Source organism: Scyliorhinus canicula, chromosome 2, assembly GCF_902713615.1.
Source record: "Scyliorhinus canicula chromosome 2, sScyCan1.1, whole genome shotgun sequence".
Lineage (NCBI taxonomy): Eukaryota > Metazoa > Chordata > Chondrichthyes > Carcharhiniformes > Scyliorhinidae > Scyliorhinus > Scyliorhinus canicula.
In genome coordinates this window covers 174,170,737-174,196,163 of record NC_052147.1, presented here as the reverse complement: position 1 = coordinate 174,196,163, position 25,427 = coordinate 174,170,737, and the positions used below count along the sequence as shown (strand labels likewise).

General features: G+C 51.5%; 1 protein-coding gene across 5 annotated transcripts in view; it reads right to left on the bottom strand.

Moving 5' to 3' along the window:
• The window catches only part of LOC119961774 (protein boule-like), a 240,951-nt gene that overhangs the window by 79,288 nt on the left and 136,236 nt on the right, over positions 1–25,427 (bottom strand). For all 5 annotated transcript variants that reach the window (XM_038789076.1, XM_038789074.1, XM_038789073.1 and 2 more), the window contains exon 7: positions 3,280–3,360. In XM_038789076.1, the coding sequence (XP_038645004.1) occupies positions 3,280–3,360 (81 nt within the window). The remainder of the gene's footprint in view (positions 1–3,279; positions 3,361–25,427) is intronic.

The following is a 25,427-nucleotide window of genomic DNA, read 5'->3' as shown; positions in this document are numbered from 1 at the left end:
CTCCCTCTCCCTCATTGTCCCAGGGCCCTCAAGTGCCTGGGATTCTTCTCTCATTACGCCCAGTGTGTCCCCCAGTATGCGGACAAAGCCCGCCCACTATTTAAGACCACACTCTTCCCACTGTCAGCTGAGGCCCGCCAGGCCTTCAACTGCATCAAGGAGGACATCGCCAAAGCCGCCATGCGGGCGGTGGATGAATCCGTCCCCTTTCAGGAGGAGAGTGACGCCTCAGAGGTCGCTCTCGCCGCCACTCTGAATCAGGCAGGGAGACCAGTCGCTTTCTTCTCCCGAACCCTCTCCGCTTCGGAACTTCGACACTCCTCAGTCGAAAAGGAAGCTCAAGCTATTGTGGAAGCCGTACGGAACTGGAGGCACTACCTCGCAGGTAGGAGGTTTACCCTCATCACCGACAAAAGATCGGTTGCCTTCATGTTTGACAACTTGCAAAGGGTCAAAATTAAAAATGATAAAATCTTGTGGTGGAGGATCGAACTCTCCACCTATAATTATGACATCATATATCGACCGGGGAAGCTCAATGAGCCCCCAGATGCCCTGTCCCGCGGCACATGCGCCAGCACGCAAGACGACCGCCTGAAGGCTGTCCACAACCTCTGCCACCGGGGGTCACCCGGCTCGCCCACTACGTCACAGCCCGAAATCTGCCTTTCTCCACCGAGGAGATAAAAGCCATCACCAGGGATTGACCGCACTTCTATCGACCAGACAAGGGCCACCTGGTAAAGGCATCCCGGCCCTTTGAACGCCTGAGCATCGATTTCAAAGGGCCACTCCCCTCGACCAATTGAAATGTGTACTTTCTTAAAGTCATCGACGAATTCTCCCGCTTCCCCTTTGCCATCCCGTGCCCCGATATGGCCTCCCACACAGTCATCAGAGCCCTGCGCAGTGTCTTCACCCTGTTCGGTTTCCACAGCTACTTACACAGCGACAGGGGTTCATCCTTCATGAGCGATGAGCTGCGTCAGTACCTGCTCGACAAGGGCATCGCCTCGAGCAGGACTACCAGCTACAACCCGAGGGGGAACGGACAGGTGGAGAGGGAGAACGCGACGGTCTGGAAGACCGTCCTACTGATGCTACGGTCCAGGAATCTCCCGACATCTCACTGGCAGGAGGTCCTCCCCGGCGCGCTCCATATTATTAGGTCCCTCCTATGCACCGCCACCAACCAGACCCCTCACGAACGATTATTTGTTTTCTCTAGGGGCACCACCACAGGGGCTTCACTCCCATCCTGGTTGAGGACACTGGGTCCGGTTATCCTCCGGAAGCACGTCTGAACACACAAAACAGACCCGCTAGTAGAGAGAGTGCTACTGCTTCACTCGAACCCCCACTACGCCTTTATTGAATACCCCGACGGCTGTCAGGACACCGTTTCCCTCCGGGACCTGGCGCCCGCAGGATCCACCACCACTGCCGAAGTATCCCTCACACTACACCCCACCCAGTCCCCCATGCCCTGCACCCCCGCGCCTATAGGTTCCCTGCCCACGCGCCTATAGGTTTCCTGCACCCCCCTTCGCCCGTCGCACCGGTCAGGAATGAAGCCCGGACCGAAACACCCCCGGAGTCCACCCTCATACCCACAACAATCGTCACCACCCAGCCACCCGAAGAGGCTGCAACCCCGGTGCTCCGCCGATCCCAAAGGACGACTCGGCCACCGGACCGGCTCAACTTGTAGACCCGTCACCCCCGCCGGACTTGATTTGTTTACAGGGGGTGAATGTGGTGAATTCATACTGTATTGTAATTCACACTGTATTACATTGCATTGTATTATGTCCTTGTAGGCTCTGTATGTGAGTCATTGCGCGGCTCTGCCCATAGGGGGAGATGAGGAGCTTGTACAGGGCTCCATCCTTGGCTCTGTCCATGGCTCCTCCCACTACCGGAAAGTGCTGCAGCCGTGAGCCTGCTCTCAGTTGTTCTGGTCGCAGGCAGGTTCAGTTGTAAGACTATTAAAACCACAGTTTACTTCCAATCGTGTCTCTAATGAATTGATGGTCACATCACCCCCAAAACCGCAAACTATCGAGGGTTCTCTTCACCACCTCACCCCCCCCCCCCCCCCGCACAACTGTGGCACTCTCCACCTCACAGACAAGTACCCGTACTCTACCCCACAACATATCGGGAGCCCTTCCTACCATGGGGCTCATCAGAGAGCCCCGTCCTCCCACTGCACAGGTTGGCACTGCCAACTGGTACCAGGGAGCAGTGCTAGAACATTGGCCGATAATGTCCTTCTTCCCCCAGGGGCTATACTTACCTTGGCGCCCCGGATGGGATCCTGAATCTCTTCTAAAACTGTTGCAAACTCTCCAGTTTTTAATATTTAGTGAGGGGGGGAATCATGAGGCGTATAGGCCTGTTAATAACATAAAAATGTATTTGAATAAATTTGAATGAGGTTCCTGCCGTTTGTGGGTAGGTTCATCACATGCGAGGGGTGGGGAAATTTGGGAAACCAAGATCTTTGCAGTGAGAATATCATTTCCAGATTCTTGTGAGAATTTGCACCCAAGTCGTTGTTTACGCTTGCTGCGAATTATGGTGCAAAATCGCCCCCAAATGTCTCTTTTTTCAGTGAGACTAGAAAAGATGTCCACAGACACTTAGGTTTGTGTTTTTTAGATGCAGCCAGACCAAAAGATGTTGCTTCAACTGAGTGTACAGAAAATCATATGTTAATAGGGTACATACGCCAGCAGTACAAAAGTAGAGTATTGAGCACTGTACTTTTCATTTTGCCACTTGCACAAATCTCATGCATCTCCCAACATGTACAATTTGAGGTCACAAGACTAGTGTGTACTACTTTAGTCTGCATTTAATTGTAATACTTTCCTTTTTCAAAATGGATTGACATCTTCAAACTAAACAAAGAAGCCACGCCATTGATCTTTCTATGTCTCCAAAACTCATTCAAGAAGATTCTATTAAGATCACTGGTGAAGCAATGAGTAAATCTGTTGTGATCTAATTCTGACTCCAAGTCTGAGCTGAGTTAGTCAGCCAGGAAGATCACAATCAGTTTTTTTGTCACGAGACAGAAAATGGCAGACAGGCAAAGAAACAGCCTTGGTTGTCACTTTCGATTGTGCTACCTCCACATCCAATGAGCATTACTAGCTCAGAAAGCCCCAATGCCAGGAGCATGCATTTAGAAAATCTAATCCCATTTGAAACATCACAATATTCATACATTTCTTTGCAAAACAGGCCAAATACTGTAACAAAAATTCTTACCTGATAATGGTATGCTGGTTGTTGATAAATTGGTTGGGCTTGATGAGCTACCATTACTGGTGAGCTTGAAATAGAACGAGGCTGATGGAAAAGAGTAACAGTAAGTACTTTAAAAGCCCACACACACAGAAAAACAATACATTATCTTAATACCTTAACTTTACATTATCAGAATCCCTAAAAGGCTGTCTTTCTCTTCCCAACAGATCGCAGAATACATACTGATGAAGAAAAACAGATTATTTGATCCATTCTAATCATCCCATGTAATCTGTGTTATAAACATTTCTATAGTCATTCTTGTTCCACAAGGGGCAGCATGGTGGCGCAGTGGGTTAGCCCTGTTGCCTCACGGCGCCGAGGTCCCAGGTTCGAACCCGGCTCTGGGTCACTGTCCGTGTGGAGTTTGCACATTCTCCCCCTGTTTGCGTGGGTTTCGCCCCCACAACCCAAAGATGTGCAAAGGTAGGTCGATTGAACACACTAAATTGCCCCTTAATTGGAAACAAAATGAATTGGGTACACTAAATTTATTTAAAAAAAAAAAAAAAAAAAATTCTTGTTCCACAATATCATTTGTTCCCGGACTGTATGTTATTTTCAAGTAATTACATAGAATTTCCTTCAAAAGGATTTTATCCACTCAGCTTAATTTGATTAACTGTGTCGTTTTCCCCATAACCTCCATTTAATTATTTTCTTGAATATTTTAACTTTGTGTCCTCACACAATTGTCTCACAGGCCAGTGTTGCAAAATTATCAAGTTAGAACATAGAACAGTACAGCACAGAACAGGCCCTCGATGTTGTGCCCTACTCAAACCCACGTATCCACCCTATACCCGTAACCCAACAACCCCCCCTTAACCTTACTTTTTTAGGACACTACGGGCAATTTAGCATGGCCAATCCACCTAACCTGCACATCTTTGGACTGTGGGAGGAAACCGGAGCACCCGGAGGAAACCCACGCACACACGGGGAGGACGTGCAGACTCCGCACAGACAGTGACCCAGCCGGGAACCGAACCTGGGACCCTGGAGCTGTGAAGCATTTATGCTAACCACCATGCTACCGTGCTTACCCAAGTTATCTCAGGATGACCATTTGCGATTACAACTCGCACCCTGCCAACCTATTTTGATATTATTTAATCCGAAAGACGTGCTGTTAGGTAACTTGGACATTCTCAATTCTCCCTCTGTGTACCAGAACAGGTGCCGGAATGTGGTGACTAGGGGCTTTTCACAGTAACTTCATTGCAGTGTTAATGTAAGCCTACTTGTGACAATAATTATTATTACCTAATGTGTACTAGTTGATATCCTATAACATTCTTCATAAAAATATTATAGGAGTGGAAGGGACATCCGGTGGTGATATCTAGGTGGAGGTTGCACGATGGGTGGCTCACGCTAGAGCTTTTATTTTTTCACCCTTTTCACCCAGTTTTGGGGGGAAATTTTATATGAACGGTCTCAAGTAAAGTTGTGGTACTTATAGTCATACTCACAGAATCATACCTTACAGACAATATCCCAGACAGCACTATCACCATTCCTGGGTATGTCCTGTGTCACCGGCAGGACATACCCAGGGATGGTGGCACAGTGGTATACAGTCGGGACGGAGTTGCTCTGGGGGTCTTCAACATCGACTCTGGACCCCATGAAGTCCCATGACTTCAGGTTAAACATGGGCAAGGAAACCTCCTTCTGATGATCATGTGCTGGCCACCATCAGCCGATCAGTACTCCTCCATGTTGAACACCACTTGGAGGAAACACTGAGGGCGGCAAGGGCGCAGAATAAGCTCTGGGTGGGGTACTCAATGTCCGCCACCAGGAATGGCCCGGTAGTACCACTACAGACCAAGCTAGCCGGGTCCTGAGGGACATAGCTGCTAGACTGGGGCTGCAACAGGTGGTGAGGAAACCAACAAAAGGGAAAAACATACCTGACCTCACCATCACCAATCTTCCTGCTGCAGATGCATCTGTCCATGACAGTATCAGTAGAAGTGACCACTGCATAGTCCTTGTGAAGACAAAGTCCCGTTTTCACATTGAGGATACCCTCAATGGACAAAAGAGGTGAATGCCTGACGTGAGGTGAGAGTGAATGCCCTTGACATCAAGGCAACATTTGACTGAGTATGGCATCAAGGAGCCCTTGCTAAACCGGAGTCAATGGGAATCAGGGAGAAAACTCTCTGTCGGTTGAGTCATACCTGACACAAAGGGAGATGGTTGTCATGGTTGGAGGTCAATCATCTCAGCTCCAGGACATCAATGCAGGAGTTCCTCAGTGCAATGTCCTAGGCCCAACCATATTCAACTGCTTCATCAATGACCTGCCTTCCATCATAAGGTCAGAAGTGGGGATGTTTGCGGATGACTGCACAATATTCAGCGCCATTCGCGACTCAGATAACTGAAGCAGTCCATGTACAAATACAGCAAGACCTGGACAATATCCAGGCTTGGGCTGACAAGTGGCAAGTTATGTTCGTGCAGTGACAGAAACTTGGTGCAAACCACTCCACGACTGGATACTTAATATCTGAGGTTATAAGGTTTCTAGTAGAAACAGGGTGGGTAATAAAGACCTCCAGGAGGTGCAATAGTCTTGGTCAAAGATAGTATCATAGCCGTCGAACGAGACTCAGTTCCTGAATTAGAGTCTATAAGGGTTGCTGGAGGTGAGAAATGGGAAGGGAGCGGTTACCTTGTTGGGTATTTATTACAGACCTTCAAATAGTGGAGAGGAGGGTTAGAAGAGAGCATTTGTATGCAGATTATGGAAATCTGCAATACAGGTAGGGTTGTAATAGTTGGGGACTTCAATTACCCCAAGATAGACTGGGAGAAAGGTCGAGTGTGGGGCACAGAACGAGAGAAATTCCTTCACTGTGTGCATGAGAACTTTCTGGAACAATATATTTCCAGTCCTACCAGGGAGGAAGTGGTGCTGGACCTGATCCTAAGAATTGAGGTAGGCCAGGTGAAGAATATCAAGAGTGGGTGAGCACTTGGGAAACAGCGATCACAATATAATAACGTTCAATATTAAGTTGAAGAAGGATAAAAATCAGTCACGGATTAAGATACCAGACTGGGATGGCATGGTGGCGCAGTGGTTAGCACTGCTGCCTCACGGCGCCAAGCACCCTGGTCACTATCTGTGTGGAGTTTCCACATTCTCCCCGTGTTTGCGTGGTTCTCGCCCCCACAACACAAAGATGTGCAAGGTAGGTGGACTTTTTAAAATCCCAGACTGGAAACGGGCAAATTTTAGGGGTCTAAAGGTTGATTAAAAACACATTTTCGTGGATAAAATAATGGATGAAAAATGGGAGACTTTCAAAGGAGAGATGAATAGGGTTCAAGCTAGGTACATACCCATGATAAATAAAGACTGGGGGGGACGATTCTCCAAGCTCTGCGCCGGGCCGGAGAATCGCGCCATGATGCCTCGATGCCGGCGCGCGATTCTCCGAGGTGCGGAGAATCGGCGCTATTTGCGCCGGAGCGGCGCCGGTCGTGGGCCGCTGGAATCGGCGGGGCCGCCGATTCTCCGGCCCGGATGGGCCGAGCGGGCCGCTCCGACACGACAGAGTCCCACCGGCGCCATTCACCCCTGATCGCTGCTGGCGGGAACGCTCGGGGGGCAGCCTCTGGGGGGGGACCTCCAATGGTGTCTGGCCCGCAATCGGGGCCCACCAATTGACGGGCTGGTCTCTCTGTTGGCGGGCCTCCTTTCCTCCGCCGGCAATGTTATCGCCCTGCGCTATTGTTGTGCAGGGCGGCCTGGGGGAGGACGACTACTGCGCATGCGCTAGTTGGCGCCTGCCCAACTGCGCATGCGTGGGACAAAAGGCGCCGCGTCTCCGACGCCGAGGCCCCATCCCTGCAAATCCCGCCACGCCCCTGCCAGCCCTACGGACAGGTCTGAGAATGGGGGCCGACGCCGGTGTAAAACTCCGGTTTTTACTCCGTCGTCGGCACTCAGACTCCCGTTGGGAGAATTCCGCCCTGGGTATCCAAAGCTAGAGTACCCTGGATGACTACAGTTATTGAGGAGAAAATTAGGAAGAAAAGAAAGACATATGATACATTCCAGAATAATAATAGCAATAGAAATCAGGAAGAGTACCTCAAATGCAGGAGAAAGGCTAAGGCTGAGACAAGTAAGGCTGAGAGGAAGCATGAGGAAAGGATGTGCTGAAACAAATAGTAAAATATTCTTCAAACAATCGTAAGAGATGAATGAAGGATAGAGTGGGGCCCATAAGGGACAAGTAAGGTAAGGTGCTCACTGAAGCAGTGGGTATGGCAGAGGTACTAAATAAGTACTTTGTTTCTGTCTTTACCAAAATAGAAGATGGTGACAATGGCCCAGTGAGCAACTGACCAGAATTGCTAAAAGGCTGGCAGTATTCCAGGTAGAGAAGTCGCCAGGCCCATATGGGATAGATCCTAGATTGCTGACAGAAGTAAGGGAACAAATTGCGGAGCCGTTGACAGAAATATTCCTGGCCTCTCTGAACACAGGGTTAGTCCTGGGGAACTGGTGGATTCCAAATGTGACGCCATTGTTTAAGAAAGGATAACGCAGGAAACTACAGATGTTAGCTTGACATCAATAGTGGGAAAACTGATGGGTGCCATAATACAGGATAAGATAAACATACAGAATCAGAATCACAGAATACTACAGTGCAGAAGAGGCCCTTCGGTCTATCGAGTCTGCATCGACGCATGAAAGGCCCTAACCTGCCCACCTAATCTCATTTGCCAGCACTTGGCCCATAGACATGAATGTTAAGGCGTGCTAAGTACTCATCCAGGTACTTTTTAAAGGAAGTGAGGCATCCTGCCTCGAACACCTTCCCAGGCAGTGCATTCCAGACCGTCACCACTCTCTGGGTAAAATGGCTTTTCCTCAAATCCCCCCTTAACATCCTACCCGTTCACTTTTACTTTGTGACCCCTCGTAACTAACCCTTCAACGAAGGAGAATAGCTGCTTCCTATCCACCCTGTCCATGCCCCTTATAATCTTGTACAGCTCAATCCAGGTCACCCCTCAGTCTTCTCTGCTCCAGAGAAAACAACCCAAGCCCATCCAACCTCTCTTTATAACTTAAATATTCCATTCCAGGCAATCTTCTGATGAATCTTCTCTGCACCCCCACCACGGCAATTACATCCTTCCTAAAATGTGGTGACCAGAATTGCACACAGAACTCCAGCTGTGGCCTCACTAAAGTTCTACACAGCTCCATTATTTTTTAAAATAAATTTAGAGTAGCCAACTATTGTTTCCCCAATTAAGGTGCAATTTAGCACAGCCAATTCACCTAACCAGCACATCTTTTCGGTTGTGGGGGTGAAACCCACGCAGACACGGAGAGAATGTGAAAACTCCACACGGACAGTGACCCAGGGCTGGGTATGCACCTCCATCATGACCTCCCTACTTTTGTAATCTATAGCCCGATTGATAAAAGCGAGTGTCCCATATGCCTTTTACACCACCCTATCAACCTGCCCTTCTGCCTTCAGAGATCTATAGACAAACACGCCATGGTCCCTTTGTTCTTCGGAACTTCCCAGTGTCAGACCTTTCATAGTATACTTCTCCTTCCAAAGTGTATCACCTCATAGTTAAATTCCATCTGCCACCTATCCGCTCATTTGACCACCCCGTCAATATCTTTCTGTAACCCAAGACACTCAACCTCAATGTTAACCACCCAGCTAATCTTTGCGTCATCCATAAACTTACTGATCCTACCCCCCACATAATCATCTATGTCATTTATATAAATGACAAAGAGTAGAGTGCCCAGCATGGATCCCTGTGGTACACCAATGGTCACTGGCTTCCACACACTAAGGCAGCCGTCTATCATCACCCTGTCTCTTACAGCTAAGCAAATTATGAATCCACCTTATCAAATCACCCTGTGTCCCCTACTTAATAAGTCTCATGTGGGACCTTGTCAAAGGCTTTGCTGAAATCCATGTAAACTACATCAACTGCACGTAGGGCAGCACGGTAGCATTGTGGATAGCACAATTGCTTCACAGCTCCAAGGTTCGATTCCGGCTTGGGTCACTGCCTGTGCGGAGTCTGCACATCCTCCCCATGTGTGCGTGGGTTTCCTCCGTGTTGTCCGGTTTCCTCCCACAGTCCAAAGATGTGCAGGTTAGGTGGATTGGTCATGATAAATTGCCCTTAGTGTCTGATGTACCATCAATTGAACGCGAGACGAGTTGCTGAACTAAAGTATGGCTTTAATCTGCTAGATGTTAGCCCTGCGGTCGATTACAGTAGAAAGACGACCGCTGGGAGTACTGGGTATTTATACCTAGGGGTTAACTCAGCCTCTCGACCAATCGGGGAGCCGTCACATGACTGGTCTCAACCAACCGGTCGAGAGGCACATGACCGACCAGGGCCAATGGTAAGTCGGTGTTCTGCACCAATAGTAGGCAGCTATGCTAATCATACGACCACATTCACCCCTTGCGGAGAAAGAAGCCGGGGGGGGGGGGGGGGGGGGGGGGAGAACTGGTGGTATGAGTAGTAAGGAGAGAAGGAAAAAAAAAATGCATCCTTGGCTTCCCACTGGCCCAGACATTTAGCAACAGTACATAATGTCCATACAAGGTCCATGGTGGTGTTGAAGTCAAATGGACTCGATCAGCCTTTTCGTTGCCCATGACGTCCTGGCAGACCGACGCAGTGGAGTTGGTTCAGCCGATGGTGGTGGTTCAGCTGATGTCCTGGACTCCGGGAGCGATGGTCCTTGAACTGTCTCAGTACCCCGGGCTGGTGGGGGAAACGCCATGGATGGGGGAGGGGTGGCCTGGGTGGGGCGCTGGGGGAAAAAGGACGGGGGGGGGGGGGTCTGTGGTGGAGGGGGGGGGAGAGCCGCACGCCGGCGGGTTCTAGGCCCCGGAGGGAGACTGTGTCCTGCCGACCGTCGGGGTACTCCACGTACGCATACTGCGGGTTTGCGTGGAGTAACTGGACTTGTTCCACCAACGGGTCAGACTTGTGCACCCGCACATGCTTCCGGAGCAAGATGGGTCCGGGGGTGGCCAGCCACGTCGGGAGAGGGGATCCGGAGGACGACTTCCTGGGGAAAACAAGAAGTCGTTCATGAGGTGTCTGATTAGTTGTGGTACAGAGGAGGGAGCGGATAGAATGTAGGGCATCGGGGATAACCTCTTGCCATCGGGAAATAGGGAGATCTCTGGACCGGAGGGCCAGTAGTATGGTCTTCCAGATGGTACCATTCTCCCGCTCGACCTGTCCGTTATCCCGGGGGTTATAGCTGGTCGTCCTGCTAGAGGCAATGCCCCTGCTGAGCAGGAATTGACGCAGCTCGTCGCTCATAAAGGAGGACCCCCCGATCGCTGTTTATGTACGCGGGGTAGCCGAACAGGGAGAAGATGGAGAGGAGGGCCTTAATGACGGTCGATGTATTCATGTCGGGGCAGGGAATGGCGAAGGGGAAGCGGGAGTATTCATCGATCACCGTCAGGAAGTAAATGTTGCGTCTGCTAGAGGGAAGGGGCCCCTTGAGACGTTCGAAGGGGCGGGATGCTTTGATCAGATGCGCGCGCTCGGGGCGGTAGAAGTGCGGTTTGCACTCTGCGCAGATGTGGCAGTCACGGGTTACTGTCCTGACTTCCTCGATGGAGTAGGGCAGGTTGTGGGTCTTTATGAAATGATAGAAACGGGTCACCCCTGGATGGCAAAGGTCCGCGTGGAGGGAGCGGAGGCGGTCTATCTGCGCGCTGGCGCAGGTACCGCGGGGCAGGGTATCAGGAGGTTCATTGAGCTTCCCAGGACGATACAAGATATCGTAGTTGTACGTGGACAACTCGATCCGCCACCGTAAGATCTTGTCATTCTTAATCTTGCCCCTCTGTGCATTATCGAACATGAAGGCTACTGACCGTTGGTCTGTGAGGAGTGTAAACTTCCTGCCGGCCAAATAGTACCTCCAATGTCGCACAGCTTCGACTATGGCCTGGGCTTCCTTTTCCACTGAGGCGTGGCGGAGTTCGGAAGCCTGGAGGGTTCTGGAGAAGAAGGCCACGGGTCTGCCCGCTTGGTTCAGGGTGGCCGCCAGGGCTACTTCTGATGCGTCGCTCTCGACCTGGAAGGGGAGGGACTCATCGATGGCGTGCATCGTGGCCTTTGCGATGTCCGCTTTGATGCGGCTAAAGGCCTGGCAGGCCTCTGACGACGGCGGGAAGGTCGTGGACTGAATGAGGGACGGGCCTTGTCGGCGTAATTGGGAACCCATTGGGCGTAGTAAGCGAAGACACCCAGGCAGCGTTTAAGGGATTTGAGGGTATTGGGGAGAGGGAGTTCCATCAGGGGGCGCATGCGTTCGGGGTCGGGGCCTATCACTCCGTTACGCACTACGTAGCCGAGGATGGCTAGACGGTCGGTGCTAAACACGCACTTATCCTTATTGTAAGTTAGGTTAAGGAGTTTTACGGTTTGGAGGAATTTTCGGAGGTTGGTGTCATGGTCCTGCTGGTCGTGGCCGCAGATGGTGACATTATCGAGATACGGGAAGGTAGCCCGTAATCCGTACTTGTCGACCATTCGGTCCATCTCCCGTTGGAAGACCGAGACCCCATTTGTGACACCGAATGGAACCCTGAGGAAGTGGTAGAGGCGCCCATCTGCCTCGAATGCGGTGTACTTGCGGTCACTCGCGCGGATGGGGAGCTGGTGATCAGCGGACTTGAGATCCACCGTGGAGAAGACTTTGTATTTCGCAATCTCGTTTACCATGGCGGAAATACGGGGGAAGAGGATACGCGTCCAGTTGCGTAAACCGGTTGATGGTCTGGCTATAGTCGATGACCATCCGGTTTTTCTCCCCAGTCCGGACCACCAGCACTTGGGCTCGCCCGGGACTGTTGCTGGCCTCGATGGCCCCTTCCTTCAGCAACCTATGGACCTCGGACCTGATGAAGGTCCGGTCCTGGGCGCTGTACCGTCTGCTCGGGGTCGCGACGGGTTTGCAATCGGGGGTGAGATTAGCAAACAAGGAGGGAGGGTCCACTTTAAGGGACGCGAGACTGCAGACAGTGAGAGGGGGTATAGGGACGCCGAATTGGAAGGTCAAGCTCTGCAGGTTGCACTGGAAGTCCAGTCCTAGGACTGGTCGGTCGCAAGCAGCAACGGTCGGGGAGGATAAGGAGTTTATAATTTTTAAAAACCATCCCCTGGACCGTGAGGTCCGCGATGCAGCACCCGGTGATGCGGGCGGAGTGCGAACCTGAGGCTAACCCTATTTTGTGTTTTACAGGGTGGACAGGGAGCGCGCAGCGTCTTACCGTGTCAGGGTGTACGAAGCTTTCCGTGCTCCCGGAGTACAGTAGGCAGCCCGTCTCGTGCCTGTTGAGGTGTATTTGCGTCGTCGTCTTGGCGAGCGTGCGTGGACGTGACTGGTCGAGCTGAATGGCCGCAAGCTGTGGAGGAGATCCGTAGTCGTCGTCGGCGGCCGAGTGGGTGCTGGCAGGACCTTGTGTGCCAGTCCAGGATGGCGGTGCCCAGGACCCGCACGTGGAGTCGGGGCCCCAAGATGGCGGCGCCCAGGACCCACACGTGGAGTCGGGGCCCCAAGATGGCGGCACCCAGGACCCGCACGTGGGGTCGGGGCCCCAAGATGGCAGCGCCCAGGACCCGCACGTGGAGTCGGGGCCCCAAGATGGCGGCGCCCGCAGGGCCCTCGTGGTTGCGGGGGGTGGGGTTAGCGGTGCCGGCGGGCCGATCGGAGCGGCTGAGAGCGGGGGCAGAGAGGCGCGCAGGCCGGGCGCAGGGGCGGGGGGGGATTGGTGCGGTGTGCTGGAAGGGCCCGGAGGAGGAGATCCCCGGTCGCTGCGTGGCACAGCAGAGACCGATTTGGCGTGGCAGACCGACGAAAAATAGCGCTTCTTCCCGCAGCTCTTACAAAGGGCGGAACGGGCCGGGCAGCACGGGCGGGGTTGTTTGGCAAGCCCACAGAAATAGCAGCGGGGCCCCGCGGACTTGTCGGGGGGTCCCGCGGCGCGGGCCTGAGGGGGGGGGTCGGGAGCAGCGGATGGCGGTGGGGAAGCGTGCCAGGAGGCCCAGGGCGCTGCAGTGCGGCTGGGGACATAGGCGCGGGCTTTTAAGTCGGCGACCTCCAGGGAGGTGGAGAGAGTCCGTGCCTCAGTTAGGCTGAGGTCGTCTTTTTCCAGCATCCGCTGGTGGATAGCGGCGGACTGCATCCCAGCCACGTAAGCATCTCTGATCAAAAGTTCCATGTGCTCAGTGGCTGAAACTTTGAGGCAGGCGCAATTCCTCCCCAGGACAGCGAGGGCCCGGTAAAAAGCGTCTAAGGACTCACCGGGGAACTGTTGTCTCGTAGCCAGCAGATGTCGGGCGAACAGTCGGTTTACCGGCTTAAGAAATTGTCCTTTTAGCTTGTCCATGGCCACGTCGTATTCATTTTCTTCCCCTATCATCGCGTAGGCCACAATGCCCACGCTGGAATGGAGAATATGAAGCTTCTGTGCCATGGTGGGGGGGCTGCTTGCGGTCGCCAGATAGCTATCGAAACATGCCAGCCAATGTTTGAAGATTTCCGATGCGTTCAGAGTTTGCGGGCTGATGCGGAGGCATTCGGGCTTGATCCGGAGCTCCATCTTCAAATTTCTAGCAGATTAAATTGATGTACCATCAATTGAACGTGAGAAGTTTTGCTGAACAAAAGTATGGCTTTAATCTGCTAGATGTTAGCCCTGCGGTCGATTACAGTAGAAAGACGACCGCCAGGAGTACTGGGTATTTATACCCCGCCCTGGAGGCAGGGTTAACTCAGCCTCTCGACCAATCGGGGAGCCGTCACATGACTGGTCTCAACCAACCGGTCGAGAGGCACATGACCGACCAGGGCCAATGGTAAGCCGGTGTTCTGCACCAATGGCAGGCAGCTATGCTAATCATACCACCACAGTGTCCAAAATTGCCCTTAGTGTTGGGTGGGATTACTGGGTTATGGGATAGGGTGGAGGTGTTGACCTTGGGTAGGGTGCTCTTTCCAAGAGCCGGTGCAAACTCAATGGGCCGAATGGCCTCCTTCTACACTAAATTCTATGAATGAAAAGCTGACCCTCAATGTATACACTTGGTTACATGCTCAAAAAATTTGATCAAATTTGTCAGACATGACCTCCCTCTGACAAAACCATGATGGCTATCCACGATCAAATCTTGCCTCTCCAAGTGCAGATAGATTCTCTCCTTCAGAATGTTTTCCAGTAGTTTCCCAGCCACTGACGTTCGACACATTGGTCTGTAGTTCCCTGGCTTGTCTCTACAGCCGGTGCTATGTCTTTTCGTCCGACGTCACTTCGTCCAACGACACTTCGTCCACGTCTTTTGGTCCAACGTCTTTTTGTCCGCCCGTCTTTTGGTCCAACGTCTTTTTGTCCGATGATTTTTTTCGTCAAAGACTTTTTGTGACTTGACTTTTTGTAACTTGCTTAGTAGCACTCCACTCCACTCCCCACAATAACTTTTTGTAAATAGAAATCTTCTCTAATGCACATAGCAAGGTATAATATGCAATAAAGGATTTTTATTTTTAACGGTCTCTTTCCTTTAACGAGCCTCGTTAAAGGATAGTTATTATCGTTCTCTTTCCTTTAACGAGCCTCGTTAAAGGATAGTTATTATCGTTCTCTTTCCTTTAACGAGCCTCGTTAAAGGATAGATATTACCGTTCTCTTTCTTAATTCGCAAATATCAAATAATGCTGCTGAGGGGTTTCATTCTGCGATAAAGCGTTCGGCGGGTGGAGCTCATTTGAATATCCGGAGGTTAATCAAAACTGAAGGAAGAGGAAGGGTTCATAATAGGCAAAAAGGCTCAAATTCTTTGGGGAGATCAGTCGACTTCATGTACGCGATATAAGAAAATAACTGAACGCCTCAAAAGATTGGTCGTTCAATATGATTCTACAACAAAAATTGATTTCTTGAGGAATGTTGTTTACAATTTACATCAATTTTAAGTAATTTTGGGAATTTTAAGTAATTAGTAAACTCTTAGATTTTTTAACTGCATTTTTAGATTTTTTAACTGCATTTTTCAACTTGCATTTTACTTGCATTTTATCAATTACTTGCATTTTAGCAATTAAATTCACTTGCTGAATTGTACTTGCATTTTATCAATTAAATGGTTTTATACGCAGTTAATTTGTAATTGGATAATTGGACGAAGTGACGTTGGACCAAAAGACGGGCGGACAAAAAGACGTTGGACCAAAGGACGTGGACGAAGTGTCGTTGGACGAAGTGACGTCGGACGAAAAGACGCGACACGCTACAGCCTACCTTAAATAGTGGGACCACATTTGCTGTTCTCCAGTCCTCTGACACCTCCACCGTGGCCAGAGAGGAATTGAAAATTTGGGTCAGAGCCCCGACAATCTCCTCCCTCGCCTCCCACAGCATCCTGGGACAAAATTCACCCGGACCTGGACATTTGTTCACTTTTAAGCACGCCAATATCTTGTCACTGTCTACGAGAATTTGCTCAAGAACCTCACAATCTCTCTCCCCAAGTTCCATAACTACTTCCTCATTCTCTTGTGTGAAGACAGATGTGAAATATTTATTCAACACTCTAACAATGCCCTCTGCCTCCACCCACAGATTTCTCCCCTGGTCCTAAATGGGCCCTACCCTTCACGCTTCAATTAAATACAATACAAGACAGTTAACATGACTTGGCCACGGGCAGATCATATCTGACAAACTTAATTGACGAGGTGACACGGGCAGTTGAAAAGGGTAGTGAAATGAAAAAATAAAAAATGAAAATCGCTTATTGTCACGAGTAGGCTTCAATGAAGTTACTGTGAAAAGCCCCTAGTCACCACATTCCGGCGCCTGTCCGGGGAGGCTGATACGGGAATCGAACCGTGCTGCTGGCCTGCTTTAAAAGCCAGCGATTTAGCCCAGTGAGCAAAATCAGCCTCTCAGTGTTGTGGATGTTGTATATTTGGACTTTCAGAAAGCATTTGATACAGTGCCACATGGCAGGTTGGTTCACAAATTAAAAATGTTTGGGATTGTTGGGTCCTTGGCAGCATGGATTAGAAGTTGGTTTAGAGATAGGAAACAGAGGGCAGGTACAGATGGGCATTTCTCAGACTGGAGACGAGTTGAAAGTGGTGTTCCCCAGGGCTCAGTGTTGAACCCTTGCTTTTTCTGATTTATATAAACGATTTAGAGATAGTTGTTGAGGGTAAAATCTCGATATTTACAGATGATACTAAGCTAGGGAGAATAGTGAATTCTGAGGATGATGCTGAGCATCTTCAGAAGCCCATTGACAAGTTGGCCAAATGGGCAGACACCATTGTCGGGGCTCTGACCCAAATTTTAAATTCCTCTCTGGGCAGACACCTAATAGAAAACTTCAATGCAGAGAAATGTGAGGTAATATATTTTGGGAGAAGAAACATGGGGAGACAACATAGGCTCAATGGTAGAACAATCATGTGTGTAATTCTCTGAAGGTGGCCAGGCAAGATGAAACAGTTAAGAAGGTTTCTAGGATCCTTGGATTTATAAATAGAGGCATAGTGTATAAAAGAAAGGAAGTGATGCTACGCCTCTACAAATCATTGGTCAGATCACTTTTGGAATATTGTGTTTTTTGAGCGCCTTATTTAAGGAAGGATGTTAAAACTCTAGAGAATGCAGGTGACTTATTAGTATGATACCAGGAATGAGGAGTTTTAGATACAAGGAAAGATTAGAGAAATTGGGCTTGTTCTCCTTAGAGAAGATAAGAGGCAGCCTCATTGAGGTTTTCAAAATTATGAACAATTTTGAGAGGGTAAAGAAGGATATTCTGATTCCACTAGTTGGTAAGTTAGTGATTAGGTGTCATAATTTTAAGATGGTCAGCAAGAGAACTAGGGGTAAGATGAGGAGAAACTTCATTATTCAGAATTGGGATTTGGAATGTGCTGCCGGGGGAGTGCTGGAGGTAGATTCCACATGAGTTTTCAAAAGAAAGCTAGATATATATTTGAAAGTGATGGATTTAGAGGGCAACAGAGGTAGGGCTGGGGAATGGGCCTGGCCCGCGATCCGTGGCGGCACTCTTTCCCTCTGCACCGGCTGCTGTGGACCCGGTCCGCTATGGCCGGTGCGAAGACGAATACCCCAGCGCATGCGCGGGGATGACGACAGCACACGCTGGCCCTCACGCACATAGACATAGAATAGAACAGTACAGCACAGAACAGGCCCTTCGGCCCTCGATGCTGTGCCGAGCCATGATCACCCTACTCAAACCCACGTATCCACCCTATACCCGTAACCCAACAACCCTTAACCTTAGTTTTTATGACACTACGGGCAATTTAGCATGGCCAATCCACCTAACCCGCACATCTTTGGACTGTGGGAGGAAACCGGAGCACCCGGAGGAAACCCACGCACACACGGGGAGGACGTGCAGACTCCGCACAGACAGTGACCCAGCCGGGAATCAAACCTGGGACCCTGGAGCTATGAAGCATTTATGCTAACCACCATGCTACCGTGCTGCCCTACGCTTGCACATGCGCCAACTCGCGCCGGCTGGCGAAGACCCTTCGCCGCCGCTTGGCGCGGCGCCAACCCCGCTGGCACCGGCCGAGCCCCTGGAGGTGGGGAGAATTCCGCGCCTTCCAGGCGGCCTGACGCCGAGTGGTTCACGCCACTCCTAGGCGCCGGGACTGCCCGCCTCGCCAGGTATGGGAGAATCCCGCCGCTTATTTAGCGCAATATCTTAACCTATCATAGAGCCGTTATCCTATCGTAGACTCTTTCTTTCTTGCTGAAATAGAAGTTTGTTGAGAATTACATACTATCACCTTAAATGTCTGTCACTGTTTTGTCCACTATCTTAAATTTTTATCTATTTTCTCAACAGTACCCAAACATGTTGACATAATTTTTGCTTTCAGGTGTACTCATATGCTCAATTACAATTTGACATCAATAGTTCTTTTTTTTAATAAATATTTTTATTCTCTTCCTTTTTCACATTTTCTCCCGAATTTACACCCACCGACAATAAACAATAATCAGCAACAATATGTCAATCCCCATAAGAATAACAACGGTCCCATCCTCCCACCAACTCCTAATAATCAGCCCGCATGTTTACATAAACAAATGACAAAAAGGAATCAGGGATTACCGATAGACACCCTTAATGCGCACAGCCCCCCAACCCTTCCACCCATCCCACCCCAACTAATGTTCGATGTTATCCAGTTCTTGAAAGTGCAAATGAATAATGCCCATGACTTGTAGAACCCCTCCGTTCATCCCCTCAGTTCAAACTTAACCTTCTCAAGAGTCAAGAATCCCAATAGGTCCTCCCGCCACACCAGGGCACAGGGTGGAGAGGCTGCTCTCCATCCCAACAGGATCCGCCTTCGGGCGATCAACGAGGCAAAGGCTACGATATCTGCCTCCGCACCCGTTTCCAACCCTGGCTGGTCCGACACCCCGAATATGGCTTCCCAGGGTCCCTTGTCTAGTTTCACGCGCACCACCTTGGAAATTACACTAAAAACCTCCTTCCAGTAATCCTCTATCTTTTGGACAGAACCAAAACATATGAACGTGATAAGTGCCCCCCCCCCCCCCCCCCCCCCCCCCCCGGCAACGCTCTCACACATCTTCTACTCCTTCAAAGAATCGGCTCATCCTCGCCCTTGCGAGGTGTGCTCTGTATACCACCTTCAGCTGTATCAGCCCCAACCTCGCGCATGAGGTGGAGGCATTTACTCTCTGGAGCACCTGACACCAGACCCCCTCCTCTATAGCCTCTCCCAACTTTTCCTCCCACTTTGCTTTGATCCCTTCCAGTGGTGCCTTATCCTCTTCCAAAATAGCTCCGTACACCGCTGACACTACCCCCCTCTCCAGTCCCCTTGTTGTCAGCACCTCCTCCAGCAATGTGGAGGCCGGTTCCTTTGGGAAGCTCTGTATCTCCTTTCTGGCAAATTCTCGAAGCTGCATTTATCTAAACATTTCTCCCTGCTCCAGCCCATACTTCGCTTCCAGCTCCCTCAATCCTGCAAACCGAACCCTAAGAAACAAATCTTTTAGCGTCTTAATCCCCTTCTCTTCCCAGTTCCGAAAATTTCCATCCCACCTTCCTGGCTCAAATCTGTGGTTCCCCCGAATCGGCATTTCCCTTGACCCTGCCCCCAACCCGGTATTGGCGAAACTGCCTCCAGATTTTCAATGAAGCTATTATTACCGGACTCCGAGTATTTCCCCGGAGCTATCGGGAGCGGCGCTGTTGCTAGTGCTTTCAGTCCCGACCCCCTGCACAAACTCTCCTCCATTCTGGCCCACTGGGAATCAACCCCTCTGACCCAGCTCCGCACCTTCTCCACATTCACCGCCCAGTAGTAGTACATCAGGTTCGGAAGACCCAATCCCCCTGCCTGCCTTCCCCTCTGTAGCAGCAGCTTTCTCACTCTGGCCACCTTCCCTCCCCATATGAACGAGGTAATCTTTCCCTCAATCTCCCTGAAAAAAACCTTTGGCAGGAAAATCGGTAGGCATTGAAAAATAAACAGAAATCGTGGCAACACATTCATTTTAACTGCCTGTACCCGACCCGCCAGCGACAGAGAGAGACCATCCTACCTTGCCAGATTGGCTTTCACTGTCCCCACCAAACTAGAAATGTTGTACCTGTGAAGCCTACCCCACTCCTGGGCAACCTGCACCCCAGATACCTAAAGTGAGTGCCTGCCCTACGGAATGGCAGCCCGCTAACCGCTGCCCCCACCCCCGGCCGAGACACCACAAAATATTCACTCTTGTCCAGGTTCAGCTTGTACCCGAGAAAGACCCAAATACTCGCAGTAGCTCCAATATTCCCCCTATCGCACACTCGGTTCTGACACATACAGCAGCAAGTCGTCGCCATATAAGGACATCCTATGCTCTATTCCCCGCCCCGCACTATTCCTTTCCATGCTCCCAAACTTCTTAATGCGATGGCCAACGGCTCAATCGCAAGTGCAAGCAGCAGGGGGGGACATAGGACATCCCTGCCTCGTCCCACGGTGGAGAGAAAAGTATCTCGAGCTGATGTTGTTTGTGTGGACACTCGCCTTCGGCTCCTTATATAATAGCTTTACCCAGTTCACAAATCTTGGTCCAATCCCAAACCGCTCCAGGACTGCCATCAAGTACTCCCATTCTACCCGGTCAAACGCCTTCTCGCCGTCTAATGCCACAACCGCCTCTGTTTTCTTCCCTTCCGCCGGTGCCATAACGACGTTCAAAACCCTCCTAATGTTAGAAAAAAGCTGCCTCCCTCTCACGAACCCCGTCTGATCCTCACCAACCTTTGGGAGGCACTCCTCCAGCCAGTACCGTCGCCAATACTTTTGCGTCCACATTCAGAAGTGATATGGGCCTAAACGACCCACACTCCGTCGGATCCTTATCTATTTTTAGCAACAGTAAAATCGATGCCTGCCCCAAGGTTTGTGGCAGCACCCCCTTCCCTATCGCCTCTTCAGACCTTCCCCACCATCATGGGTGCCAGCTTATCCTTGAATTTTTTATAATATTCCACCGGAAACCCATCCGGCCCTGCCACCTTCCCAGACTGCATCCCCCCAATCGCATCCTTTATCTCCTGCTCCACTATTGCTCCTTCTAATGTAGCCCTGTCCCCTCCCCTAGCCTTGGGTACTCCAACCCATCTAGAAATTCCTGCATCTCACGGTCTCCACCGGGTGTCTCTGACCTGTACAACCTCTCATAAAACTCCTCAAAAACTTTGTTAATCAGTTCCAGTCCCCCCCCCCCCTACAATCAGCTCCTGTGTGTCCAGGTCAGGGATGGCCCCAAACATCTTCTTCGCAAATCCCACATCGTCCCAATTGGGACCGTATACACGTAACAGCGCCACTAATCCCCCCTCCAGCGCCCCTGTCACAATCACATATCTACCTCCCTGATCTGCCACCACCTTCTCCATCTGGAAGTGTACCCTTTTGCTGAACAGCACCGCTACCCCTCGAGCCCTTACGTCAAATCCAGAGTGAGACACTTGACTAACCCAGCCCTTTTTAAGTCTCACCTGGTCCTTAACCCTCAAGTGAGTCTCCTGCAGCATTGCCACATCAGCTTTCAAACTTTTAAGATGCGTAAGCACCCATGACCTCTCGACCGGACCTCCTCGCCCTCTCACGTTCCACGTCACTATCCTTACTGGGGGTTTCTCAGCCCCCACCTTTCTTATCCACCATCATCATACCACCTGGCCCTGCCCCATAAACATGACCCACCCCTGTCCATTGTTAACATAGAATCACTTCCCCACTCCCAAGAACCCCCCTACATTTCCCCTTGAAAAAACATCTCCCAGCATCAATCCCCCCCCCGACCCCCTCGCTCGCCACGTAGGCCCATTGAAGCCTGCTATCCAGGCTCCAACGTCCGCAGCCTGTGGTAAACTACTGTTCCACCTATATTAGGTGATGTATGGTAGGACCTGTACTCCAGGTACGACGGTAGTCCCTGCCTGCTGGCTCTGCCCAGTAGGCGGGGTATAAATATGTGTGTCCTCCGTGCAGCAGCCATTTTGCCAGCTGCTGTGAGAGGCCACACATCTTAGAGCAATAAAGCCTCAGTTGTATTCAACTCTCGTCTTTGTGCAATTGATCGTGCATCAATTTATTGCTCTAAGATTTTCAGAAGATGGATCTCCGTATCAAGCGGCCGGATCAGCAATCAAGCGACGCCAAAAGGACTTTCAGCACTGGCTAGCTTGTTTCGAGGCGCACATCAACTCGGCGCCAAGCCCTGTTCCGGAGGCTCAGAAAATACAGATACTGTACCCGAGGTTGAGCTCCAACGTCTTTCCGCTCATCCAGGACGCGCCAAACTACACCGAAGCCATGATGCTACTTAAAGAAAATTACGCCCAGAAGACGAACACGCTCTTTGCCAGGCACGTTCTCGCCACTTGCTCTCAACTCCCTAGGGAGTTCATAGAAGACTTCTGGCTGGCCCTAATCCCACTAGTCCGGGACTGTGACTGTCAGGCCATTACGGCCACTGAACATTCTAACCTCCTTATGCGGGACGCTTTTGTTACGGGGATTGGGTCGTACCGCATACGCCAGCGACTTTTAGAAGGGGCCACGCTCGATCTCGCAGAGACAAAGAAGCTAGCGCTCTCTATGACATCGCCTCGTGCAATGTTAGGCCTACACCCCCAGCCGCGCGGCCCACCCCTCCTACGCATCGTGGACTCCACAGACGGCCGTCCCAGCGGGGGCCTTACCCAGCCAATACACCTGCGCCACGCACCACCCAGGGAACCATGGGGGTCCCCGATATTATTTTGCGGCCAGCAGAAACACCCCCACCAATGCTGCCTGGCCCGCGCTGCCCTATGTAAGGCTTGCAGTAAGAAGGGGCACTTCGCCACGGTGTGCCAGGCCCGCGCAGTCGCCGCTATCGCCCCCACCTCCCTCGTTTACAGGCAATGGACGCCGCCATCTTCACCTCCCCGGACCACGCGTGGCCAGTGGCCACCGCCATCTTCTCCCCCTCAGACCAAGCATGGCCAGTGGCCGCCGCCATTTTCCCCTCTGCGCAACACGTGCAGCCCATGGGCACCGCATCTTTTTCAACCCCCTCCACGTGCAGTCCATGGGCGCCGCCATTTTGTCCTCCCCAAGATCTTCAGGCTGATGCGACCATCAATTCACTCAAGGACACGAGTAGAAGTAAACTGTGGCTTTAATCAACTTACGACTGAGCCTGCCTGCGACTAGCTTAACTGAAGGCAGGCTTGCAAGACCGCAGCACTTTATACTTCCGGTTGTGGGAGGAGCCATGGGCAGAGCCACAGGTGGAGCCCTGTACATGCTCATCTCCCCCTGTGTGCAGAGCCGTGCAACAGCTCACAGATGGAGCCCACAGGGACACAGTGATACACAGTGTGAATTTACATTATACATTCACCACACAGGCGCCGCCATCTTGTCTCCCCCACGGCACATGGGCGCCACCAGCGTTCCAGGACCCGTGCCCCCCATCATCCGACACCAGCGACGACCGACCACAACTCGCCTTAGTGACCAGCGACCAGTCTCGCCCGCACAACCTGACCACCGCATCGACCAGCGTTAAGATCGACGGACACGTGACCTCTTGCCTGCTGGACTCCGGGAGCACCGAAAGCTTCATCCACCCGGATACGATAAGGCGCTGCTCCCTCGCGGTACAACCCACCAATCAAGGAATCTCCCTGGCCTCCGGATCCCATTCCGTGGCGATCCGGGGATACTGTACGGTCACACACACGGTCCAGGACGTAGAATTCAGCAGCTTCCGCCTCTACGTCCTCCATAATCTCTGCGCTGCCCTACTACTCGGCCTGGACTTCCAGTGTAACCTCCAGAGCCTAAACCTGAAATTCAGCGGGCCCCTACCACCCCTTACTGTTTGCGGCCTTGGACCCTAAATGTCGATCCACTTTCCCTCTTCACAAATCTAATCCCGGATTGGAAACCTGTCGCCACCAGGAGCATACGGTACAGCACCCAGGACAGGACCTTCATCAGATCCGAGGTCCAACGGCTGCTTCGGGAAGGCATCATCGAGGCCAGCAACAGCCCCTGGAGAGTCCAAGTGGTAGTAGTTAAAACTGGGGAGAAACACAGAATGGTCATGGACTGCAGCCAGACCATCAATCGGTACACACAGCTCGACGCGTACCCCCTCCCACGCATATCTGATATGGTCAATCAGATTGCACAGTACCGGGTAAACGGTAGATCTCAAATCTGCCTACCACCAGCTCCCCAACCGTAAAGTGGACCGTCCATACATGGCCTTCGAGGCAGACGGTCGCCTCTATTACTTCCTCAGGGTTCCCTTCGGCGTCACCAACGGGGTCTCGGTCTTCCAAAGGGAGATGGACCGAATGGTCGACCAGTATGGTTTGCAGGCCACCTTTCCGTACCTAGACAACATCACCATCTGCGGCCATGATCAGCAGGACCACGGTGCCAACCTTGCCAAATTTCTTCACACCGCCACTCTCCTAAACCTCACCTACAACAAGGAGAAGTGCGTGTTCAGCACGAACCACTTAGCCATCCTCGGCTATGTGGTCCAGAACGGAGTTCTGGGGCTCGATCCCGACCGCATGAGCCCCCTCATGGAGCTCAAACGCTGCCTGGGGTTCATTTCAAACTACGCCCAGTGGGTCCCAAACCATGCGGACAAGGCCCCCCCACTCATACAGTCCACCCATTTTCCCCTGACGGCCGAGGCTCAACAGGCCTTCGCCCGTATCAGAGCCGATATCGCCAAGGCCGGGATGCACGCAGTAGACGAGAATCTGTCCTTTCAAGTGGAAAGTGACGCATCAGACGTCGCCCTAGCCGCCACCCTCAATCAGGCAGGCAGACCTGTGGCATTCTTTTCCCGCACCCTTCATGCCTCAGCAATTCGGCATTCATCCGTCGAAAAAGAGGCCCAAGCTATCGTTGAAGCTGTGCGGCATTGGAGGCATTACCTGACCAGCAGGAGATTCACTCTCCTCACTGACCAACGGTCGGTAGCCTTCATGTTCAATGTCACACAGCAGGGCAAGATCAAGAATGATAAAATCTTGAGGTGGAGGATCAAGCTCTCCACCTACAATTACGAGATTTTGTATCGTCCCGGCAAGCTCAACGAGCCCCCAGACGCCCTATCCCGAGGTACATGTGCCGCCGCACAAGTAGACCGACTCCGGGTCCTGCACGACAGCCTTTCTGTCACTCGGGAGTCACACGGTTGTACCATTTTATAAAGGCCCGCAATCTGCCCTACGCCGTCGAGGAAGTACGGACAATCACCAGGGACTGCCAGGTCTGTGCGGAGTGCAAGCCACACTTCTACCAGACGGACCGTGTGCGCCTGGTGAAGGCCTCCTGCCCCTTTGAGCACCTCAGCGTGGATTTCAAAGGGTCCCTCCCCTCCACCGACCGTAACACGTATTTTCTCAGTGTGGTCAATGAGTACTCCAGG